Source organism: Erythranthe guttata, chromosome 14 (assembly GCF_056151865.1).
Source record: "Erythranthe guttata isolate IM_541 chromosome 14, IM_541, whole genome shotgun sequence".
Classification (NCBI taxonomy): domain Eukaryota; kingdom Viridiplantae; phylum Streptophyta; class Magnoliopsida; order Lamiales; family Phrymaceae; genus Erythranthe; species Erythranthe guttata.
In genome coordinates this window covers 14,566,403-14,577,059 of record NC_142546.1, presented here as the reverse complement: position 1 = coordinate 14,577,059, position 10,657 = coordinate 14,566,403, and the positions used below count along the sequence as shown (strand labels likewise).

Below are 10,657 nucleotides of genomic sequence, written 5' to 3'. Positions count from 1 at the left end.
AACTAGAAACTTGTCTTTATATTGAAGATCCCCTGCATACTCGTATAAGCTAGACACAACGAAAATTAAAGATGAATTTTGTTTATCAAATCGTCGCCCGGTCTACACATAAAACGGGACCAAATTTTCCACTCTGACGACTCGATCAACTTGACCGAGTCAACCGTGCAGACTCGTTTTCTTGTTTCAAGTAGGTGGCAGCTGCGTAATTCTCGGAGGAATAAACGGATAGGCACGGACTTGACAAGTAGGGCAAAAGTGGTTGTCTTCAAGCAGCAGCCTTCTCACAATGCAATGTAAATGAAACGCATGATTGCACGAAGGGAGCCACGATACATAAGTCCCGATCATCGGGCCCCGCAAACAAATATCGCAGAGGGGCATAATCGTCATTCCCTCTTCGACATCCTCAACCCTAACCCTAGGCCTCATCCCCGATCTATGGTCAACAACATCTCCAACAGTAGCCCTCGCCATAACTAGATTCAAACAAAAAAGTAGAAGATAATTATTAAACTTCCCCCGATCCACCGTCGCTTCCGGCCAAACGTAAAACGGGATCAAATTTTGCTCCCTGATGGCTCGGTTGTTGACTGAGTCAACTGACTCGTTTTCTTGCTGCACTGTGTAAACGTCAAGGTGGATAATTACAGGGATCAGTAATCGAGATTCGTTTTTAGGATCTTTGCCTATTTGAGAGGCGAAATCGCAAGTCTCGTGGACAAACGTACTAATTTCATCCCTGGTCATCCAATAATCTGCTAGCCGATGCTCTACCATCATCATAAAACCGTGTTCGTTACTATCGTCGTATACTTGGGCGTCGTATCTCTCCGAGTCCATAATCTGCTCTTGACCGTCGATTGTCTTGATGACGAAGCTCGTTCTGATCTCGAAGAGATAGGTTTTCTTTCCGCGGTGGATTTGGAATTTATACAATTTAGCTATTTCATCTTCTTCGTCGACCGAGAAACGATAACGATATTCGTACCCCGCAACTCCACGTGCAGCTACTCCAGCTACAGGTCGGCATCTGCGTACGGGCATTGTTCCTTAATCAATGAGAATAGCAAAATAATATCAGATCAATCGCAACACAGAGCCACAAATTAAAAAAAAAATATATATTACAATAATAAAAAGAAACATTCGAATAATACATAATAGTATAATCATACAATAACAATTTACGGGGCAGAAATAAAATCGGTAGAAAATAAGAATTTATTACCTCGGAGGATGAAAGGAGATTATTACTTAGAGAAACCCTAGATATATTATTTAGAAGGGGTCATTAGCAATACACCCCTCCAATAGATAAAAAATAGTGATATGTCCATACCATAATTCTTCCTTTGTGAAAACCCCTAGAATATTTATTTCCAATTTTACCCTTATACTACCCATTTTTTTTAATAATTATCTAGTATTAACAAAATTCCTATTAATAAGGCAATTAAATCCGCACTTTTTTTTTAATAAATATCTACTAATTACAACATTCCTATTAATAAGGCAACTAAATCCGCATTATTTACAAAATTCCTATTAATTAGGCACTTAAATCCCGCTAATTAGGATTAATTAGTATAATTTATCTCAATTATTCCTTTTTTCTCTCTTTCTATAATAACAATTTAATTCCTAAAAATTTGCTTCCAAATTCCTAAAAAATTGCTACCAAATCAAAAAAAAAAAAAAATCGGACTTTATTTTTTTATTTTATATTTTATATTGTTTTCGGACTTTATTTAGTCATTTTTTTTTATTTTTAATATTTTTTAATAAAAATAATTTTTTTTTTTATTTTTTTTAAACAAAAAATTGATTTTTTTCTCTCCACAGGTTTGCAACGCCGAATATGACTATGGTTGAATATGACTATATGTGACTATATTAACTGTAGTCATATTCGACTATATGGTCGAATATGACTATATTAACTGTAGTCATATTCTCTTTTTATATTGTTTTTTTTTTATATTTTGAACTTACAAATTCCGATTATATGGCATAGTCATATTTACCAAATCATATAAAACAACGAAGATTCCCTATTGTTTACGAAAATAATCCAATCAATATCCACACAAAAAATCAATTTGAATCTACTTACTCGAAGTCAACTTGAAAACAAGATGATAGATTATATTCAACAATAGTCATATTCGAAAAATACATAAATATGACTATAGTCATATTCGAATATGACTATAGTCATGTTACTGCTATTGTTCATATCTGAAAAAAAAAATCGAAAATACAAAAATAAAGATAGAAAAATAACGAGAGAGAGGGATGGGAGTCGACGACAACGGCGGTGGTGGCGGTGGTGAAGGAAAGAGAGTGAAAGAGGCGGCGATGGTGGTGGTGATGGCATCTGGAAAAAAAAACCTGAGAAAACGATAAAGATAACGAAAAAAGAGAGAAAGTGCCTTACGTGGAAACGAAGGAGGAGGCGACGACAACGAGCGACGACGGTGGTGGTGGTGTACAAATCTATGTGGAGACGATGGTGGTGTAAAGAGAGAGAAATCGACAGAAACAACGAACACGAGAAATTAATAAATCGCTAATCGAGTGAATCATCGATAGTCATATTCGAACCAGACTATAGTCACGTTAATGCTTCTGCTCCAGATCTGGAGAAAAAAAAAATCGAAAGTAACGAAAGAGAAGGAGGGGGAGGCGACGACAACGACGGTGAATGAAAGAGAGAGTGGGGAACAAACAAGAAATTCATAAATCACTAATCGAGTGAATCAACAATAGTCATAATTATTAACAGAACAGTGAATATGACTATTATGTGACTACTCTGTAAATCGAGATAAAATGAAATCATATACAACTCGGACGACACAAACCCCATACATTTTGCTCTGAACAAAACAAACGTTCGTAAATTGCGAACCAAACATTATAATCCATAGACTAAATTAAGAAAAAAAAATAAAAAAAAACAATTACATACAATCTTTGATCTTTTTCACGCAATTTTTCTTCAACATCAAGCATAGAGCGCTACAAAGACGACGACTAGGCCCCTCGATCTCGCCCAAAAATACTTGCATATATACAGATCTGTCAAAAGACGAAAAAAAGGAAAAAAAAAAAAAAGACGAAGAAGAAGAGAAGATGAGAGATTGAGAACGTGAGAGAGAGAGAGAGGGGGAGTGAAATAGTGAAATAAATTATATCACATTAAAAACCTAATCACATAAGGGCACTTTAGTCTTATCATGTCTAGTTAGGGGGGTCTCACTAATTAAGAATGAAACTTGGGTGTAGGCAAAAGTTTTTAATAGTCAATTGGGTTTAGTTCAAAATATTTTCTATTTGAGGGGGTTATTGCATATTTCCCCTATTTAGAAAAAGATTTTTACTTGTATATATATTAGGAAAACGACCTCTTCTTCTTTTCTCTCTGCAGATAGACTATTTTTATTATTATTATTATTATTATTATTATTATTATTATTATTATTATTATTATTATTATTATTATTATTATTATTATTATTATTATTATTATTATTATTATTATTATTATTATTATTATTATTATTATTATTATTATTATTATTATTATTATTATTATTATTATTATTATTATTATTATTATTATTATTATTATTATTATTATTATTATTATTATTATTTATTATTATTATTATTATTATTATTATTATTATTATTATTATTATTATTATTATTATTATTATTATTATTATTATTATTATTATTATTATTATTATTATTATTATTATTCATTAGCCCAATTTAAATAATAATAATAATAATAATAATAATAATAATAATAATAATAATAATAATAATAATAATAATAATAATAATAATAATAATAATAATTGAAAAACTTGTACCAATACTAAAGCTTGAACCCAAAAAAAAAAGAAAAAAAAAATTGTTAACACACCACTTTTAAACATATTCTTTGAGGGAAAATTACGGCCATCCGCCTGAGGTAAGGTATGATTATAAAAAAAACCCTCTTGTTTGCATAATTATAATCACCATCTCAATTATGTATTGTCTTACCCATCCACCCTTACGATGTCAAATTTAACTGCATGTGTTCATCCGGTTGGTAAACCGATCTAATCGAACCGAACAAAAATTCATACATGTCGATTACCGAACCGTTAATTCGGTGTGGTATTCACTTTTATTTTATTTATATTTATATATGCACTATTAGTATTTAAACTAAAATAAATTAAAAAAATGAAAAAAAAAATCAAAAATTTTAAATATACAAAGATGAATGGTTTTTTTTTTTTTCGTAATTTGTCATATTCCTTGAACACTCATGTCTCATAGTGATGGATCCGGTATTGTTATTTTTACTATGGGCTTATGAACTTCTAATGGGCCTAGTATGGCCTATCTAAGGGTGTTCCGATTTCGATCGAATATTTCTGATTTTGAAACGATTTTTTTTATAGTCGGATTTCCGATTTTTTTGAAAAAAAAAGTATCGGAATCGGAATGTATATATAATATTCGGAATTTCCGAATTCCGGTCCAAAAATAGTTCCAAAATTTCCGATAGTAATTCCAATTTTTTTCCGAAATTTATATATATTTTGAATTATTTTATACATACATATTACTTATTAATTATTATTCATATAAGACTTAATTCATTACTTTGGCTGGACTGAAAAGTTATTTGCTTGGTAAATAATTAATTTCGATCCAATAATATTAGCTCATACAACTACCCTCCTTCAAGCAATTGCCCTAATTCTGTGCGTAGATTTACACCGATTAAGTGGTCCTGTTGTTGGTTTAATTATTTGGTTTTGAAATTGATGCATCTACTCTACAAATTTCTTGATTTTATTTTAATTTAATTTAATGTTGATGTGTAATTTGTTGTAGGTAATATAGGAGGTATATTTATTGGATAAAGGAACAATGGAAGTACTTGGAGTGTCTAAACGTAGAGTGGCTGGGTACGAATACAATTACCGTTTCTCGATCGACGACGAAATAGTTAAACTATATAAATTTGAATACCACCGAGGAGAAAAAACCTATCTTTTCGAGATCAGAACAAGCTTCACCATGAAGACAATCGAAGGTGAAGATAGGATTATGAACTCGGAGAGATTCGACGCCAAAATGTACGGCGATTGCGAACAAAGTCTTATGGTAGATGTCGTTTACAGGCTCGCAGAATATTGGATGACTCAAGATGAAATCATAGAGTTTGTTGAAAAGGCATTTAATTTCGCAGTTCAAACGGGCAAGGAGCCTAACAATGGATCCCGTTGGTTAATCCCTATAGTTGTTCATCTCGAGGTTTGCACAGTTCAGCAAGAAGGCGAGTCGGTTGACTCAGTCAACGACCGAGCCATAAGGGAAGAAAAATTGGTACCGTTTGTCATTTTCCCTAGGGCTGCGAATCCGAAAAATTATCCTAACAATCTTCTGTGCAATTTGTTTAGACTAATGACGGGTTCGATTAAAATCGGAGAGGCTCACCCGGCCAAGACTAGGGTTGAGGATGTTGAAGATGGAATGGCGATTATGCCCTTATGCGATATTTGTTTGAGTGGGCCGATGCTGGGGACTTATATATCGGTGCTCCCTGCGTGCAATCATGCTTTCCATTCACATTGCATTGTGAAGTGGATGCTCGGCAGAAACTATATGTGCCCTACTTGCAATGTTTCTGCGTATCCGTATGTTCAGGCGGGTCTTAATCATCCACTTCCACTTCCACGTCGTCCGGTTCCACGTTGAAACAACGAGACGAAGTTTGCAACTTTCTTTTATGATTATTACTATTACTCTATTATTGACAAAAAAAAAAAACCTTGTTGATTCGAGTTTTAATACGTGTTTTTTCCCAGTTTTAATTAATGTTGTTATTATTAATATATTATTATGCCTTAGTGTTGATGAACTTATATATGCAGGTTTTTAGTTTTCTTTCATGCTTATTCTTGTTGTTTCAGCATACTGTATACCTTGATTTATTTATGTATTGTTTTGGTTTAAGAAACTAAACTACCACAATGCATTGTGAAGTTGTATACATAATAAATTAGCTACTTAAAGTTGCTTCATATATACAGATAAAAAAAATATAATTAATATTAATGCTAAGCTCTTTAACCATAAATATTTTAGTTATAAATTTTATGTTTAGGTTCTCTTTCTATGACCATATGTGGCTTGGCACGATGTTACACTTGATGAAATACATCGGGTAATTATTAATTGTTAATATAGTGAAATAACTTCTCGTTAAGCACACATACACATGATTGTGTGCAGATCAAGGGTTAATAATTACCCGATGTACTCCACCGGATGCAGGATCAAACAAAATGACAGATCAATGGTTAATAATCCCATTTGGCTCGTCAAACTCTCCCATCATTAGGCTAAACAAATAATACCCGGTGCAATAAATGGACCAATTTCTCCTCTCGGTCGTTGATAATGCAATGCAAAGTTAGTAGATAAAAAATCAAAAAATAGCTTAATTCTTTTACCTAGTGAATTTCCCCAAATACAGACGCATGAAAAATGGATCAAAATTAAATTTACATTGACCGAAGGCAAAACAAACCAGCCCCTTAAACATCTCTTATATTGTTCCTTAGTATCCGCTAAATCTCGATTTTTTTCGCGCTATCCTCAACTACTCAGTCCTAATCAAACACTAATCTAAAAAAAGAAAGAATAGGGTTCGTAGTCTCTCTACATCTCTCTTGTCATATCCTTGTTGTGTTTTTCCTTAATTTCATCCTGAGGTACTTTCATTCTTCATATTTTTTTAATTTTTTTTATTATTATTTTATTTATTTATTAAATTTGTGATTCTGTACTGTGGTGGATTTTATATTATTTTGTTATTAATTATCATTCTGATTAAGCTGTCGATCTTGAATTCAGATTGAAATGCTTTTCTCATCATGGTTTTTTAAACTATTAAATGATTATTTTTTTAATTTAAAAAAAAAATGGCTTTTAATGTCTTGTTTGCCTTTGTAGGTATAAAATGGCTCCACGTGGATCGGTTGTGAATTTTTTCGGAGTGGCCGAACGGACAACGGCAGGTTACGAATACCGTTACCGTTTCTCGTTGGACGATGAAATAGCTCCATTGTATCGATACACACTCGACCCGGACCTCAAAACCTATCTCTTCGAGGTCCGAACTAGTTTCATCATCAAGACAATCGACGGTCGAGATCAAATCGTGGACTCGGAGAGATTCGACGCATGTCGACATGGTAAAGAAACAGTTCACATCTTCACGGATGTGTCTTGTAGACTCGCGGAATATTGGATGACTAAGGACGAAATCAAAGAGTTAGTCAACAAGGCGTCCGATTTCGCCGCTCAAACGGCCAACGACCCGCGAAACGCCCGTCGGTCGTTGATCCCTATAGTCGTCCGTCTCGAGGTTTGCACGGTGCAGCAAGAAAACGAGACCGTTGACTCGGTCAACGATCGAGTCATCAAAGCGGATAATTTGGTCCCGATTTGCGTATGGCCAACTGTAACGGATGTGGGTCGTGAACAATTGGATAGTCAACTCTCACTTTATTCGTTGAGGGTAGCGATGATGAGGAGAAGAGTTGAAGATATCGACAAGGAATTGACGATTATGCCCCTCTGCGGTATTTGTTCACGGGGCCCGAAAATTGGGACCCACATATCCGTGATTCCTCCGTGCGATCATGCCTTTCATACGCATTGCATTGTTCGGAGGCTGCTTGAGAACAACTATTTTTGCCCTACGTGTTGTGTTCGTGTATATCCGTATCGTTTTGACGGTCCTCTTTTTTGAACAAATTTATTCCCCTCGTTTGCAATCGTTTTCACCCGTCGTTAGTTTGATTAGCTTTTTTTTTTTTTGGGGGGATTTTTTTCGGATATTAAATTTATTGATTTTTACTACTATGAAGAGTGTTACTAACTTGATTATATATATATTCTTTCATGTTTTAACAATTAACTTGATCCAACATTTTAATTGAAACGTACATTCCGAATTCTTGGTGATTTCAAAATTGAAATTTTCGATCGAATTTTAGTTTTGAAAAATATTTATGAAAATTCCATCTTGTTTCGAAAATTAAACTTGCAATATCCATATTAATTTTTACTCTAGTGCTCTGTCTCTCTTTCCCTCGCGTCACTATTATATAAATGGAGATACAATATTTCCGCCGCCACTCTCGAGTCTGTAGATAAAATTGAATCGAGTAAAATCAAGAAAAAAAATCTTTTAGTTATTTTGAGTAAATTTAATTTAACAAGTGTAGGCGATTATGTTCGATTATTTATGTCAGATTTTGGGAAATTTTAGGTCTCTCTATGCATCCCCAAATTTTGAACAATTCTAACTAACTCCCCACAGATAGTAGTCACTTAACAAAGCATTGTGGATCATGTGATTTATTTATTATTTTCCTACGTTTTGCACTCTTACTTGGATTTTTTTTTTCTTTTTCTTTTTATAATTTATGAAATCATTTATAACTATTCTTTTGTAAATAAAAAATATGTATTACATCCATAAATTTCTTTTGTATTTTAATTCACTATAAAATATTTTTATGTTATTTGTATAATATTTATTTTATTAATTTATAATGCTTATATTTAAGGAGGTATTAAAAGAAATAATAAAAAAAAAATAAAGCAAAATTAAATTAAAATGAAACATTAATAAATATAAATATAAATTGATGATAGTTATATATATTTACCAAATAAATAAAAAAAATTAAAAATATAATTTCATAATTATTATATTTATAATGAATATTTTATTAGAATTTAATATTTGAGGACATTTTACCGAAGAAAAAAAACCAACCCATTGGAGTAGATTGAAGTTTGGGGAGTATTTAAGTGGGACCCATTGTTTAAAGACGTGTTTAAATGTGTAGGTGGCATGTGGGATCCACATTTGGAGAAGAGTTTTAGGAATGAGCATTGTGGATGCTCTTAGTTGTCTATGTTACCTGTAATTACTATACACTATTTGACATAGAATATATTACGAGATATTATATTTAATAGAATTGTTCATTTAAAAAAATATTATTTTACACTACATAAAATATAATATTTTTATAATATTATTGTATTGAAGGGACGAATTAACCAACATGTTGTAACTATGATTAAAAAAACTCAATCTTTCAAAAATGACCCCACAAGATATTTTTTTAATGATTGTGGCCACATGGCACAAATTCTCCCTGTTACTGATTATTAACAGTAAATGTACGCACAATTACACACACTTATACGTATGTGTGTTCAGTGGATCATTATTTAACCTCATTTGCGATTAATAAAATTACCAGTGTAAAATGTAAATAACCCAATATAGGATATAACTTCCCATTTGGTTACAATGCTATCCCAATTTTAAAAGGGTAATGATATACGCAGGCCAAATTAAACATTCAGGCACTTTTTTACCATGATTTTTTACCTTTTTACCATAACTATTTACCTTTTGTACTATTCCTACCCAATTAAAAATAAAATAAAAAATAAAAAAAAAAAAATTAAATTTTGGTGCTCGTGCAAAAACACACGAGCATTTCAACAGTGCTCATCTGATTTCACACGAGCACTGTTGAAATGCTCGCATGTTTTTGCACGAGCATCTTATAATTCTATAAAAAAAATTATATAAAAAAAAAAAAAAAAAATTAATCTGCTCGTGTAAAAACACACGAGTGGTTGCAAAGTGCTCGTGTGATTTGAGCACTTTGCAACCACTCGTGTGTTTTTACACGAGCAATTAAAAAAAAAAAAAAAAAATTAACAAGGCCTGCTCGCGTGAATTTACGCGAGCACTTGGCAAGTGCTCGCGTAAATTCACACGAGCAGGCCAAAGTCCGATTTTTTTCGTTTTTTTTTTCGGATTCGTAATCTACATAACAAGAGGATCGTAAAAACGTAAAAATTACATCCGATCTGTTGACGATTTGCACGGGCTTTGCGAAAGAAAATCGAAAGGGTAGAGAGAGTTTTTGAGTTTTTTACCTTTTGTTTTTTGAGAAATGGTAAAAAATGTGCCTGAATGTTTAATTTGTGCCTGCACAAATCATTTCAGATTTTAAAATAGTTGTTGGGAGTGCTCTTATAATGTATTAGTTTAATTTGTTGAGAAAAAAACAAAATTAAATTGTCGTTATTCCGAAAATTAAAATGCGGGCCAATTTTATAGACTAGAATGATTTGCAAGTCTACACTAGTAAATAATCCAAGAGAATGTTGTCAAAATTGGTTCAATGAATTCTAAATTCTAATGCAATAATATATACATAATTGTTTAATTAATTTTGGACGGCGTTTAGCGAACCTAGTCCACTCACTTAAAAGGTTCTTAAAATTGACATTTTACTCTCGTAGCTGTCTTTGCCTATAGTTTGAAGGATAAAATAGTCTTTTACTTGTGTAATCAACTCTTATTAAATCAATATTATTGGGAATGCTACTAATTTAATGAAATAACAGTATTTAATAGTGAATTTTAATTTTTGTCACTGATTTATGTAAGTATGAATTTTTGTCGACTGGAAGTGTTATTAGCCCTTATTATTTAGTTAATAGAACCTTCTAGAGCCTCGATAAATTAATA

At 32.2% G+C, this 10,657-nt stretch overlaps 2 protein-coding genes across 2 annotated transcripts; one reads left to right on the top strand and one right to left on the bottom strand.

The window, feature by feature from the left end:
• Nucleotides 1-186: 186 nt before the first annotated feature.
• On the bottom strand, nt 187-1,059 carry LOC148765260 (uncharacterized). Its single transcript, XM_088812886.1, has one exon. It carries the CDS (start codon nt 1,045-1,047, stop codon nt 187-189), a length of 861 nt encoding a protein of 286 aa, XP_088669012.1. The 5' UTR covers nt 1,048-1,059.
• A 5,665-nt stretch (nt 1,060-6,724) lies between these two features.
• Nucleotides 6,725-7,948, top strand: LOC148765259 (uncharacterized). Its single transcript, XM_088813766.1, has 2 exons — nt 6,725-6,794; nt 7,036-7,948. Exon 2 carries the CDS (start codon nt 7,043-7,045, stop codon nt 7,835-7,837), a length of 795 nt encoding a protein of 264 aa, XP_088669892.1. The 5' UTR covers nt 6,725-6,794; nt 7,036-7,042; the 3' UTR covers nt 7,838-7,948.
• The last annotated feature ends 2,709 nt before the right edge of the window (nt 7,949-10,657 follow it).

What these genes read in the sequence shown, in the direction of transcription:
- LOC148765260 (XM_088812886.1), bottom strand. Translation starts at nt 1,047, where the DNA reads ATGCCCGTACGCAGATGCCGACCTGTAGCTGGAGTAGCTGCACGTGGA.
- LOC148765259 (XM_088813766.1), top strand. Translation starts at nt 7,043, where the DNA reads ATGGCTCCACGTGGATCGGTTGTGAATTTTTTCGGAGTGGCCGAACGG.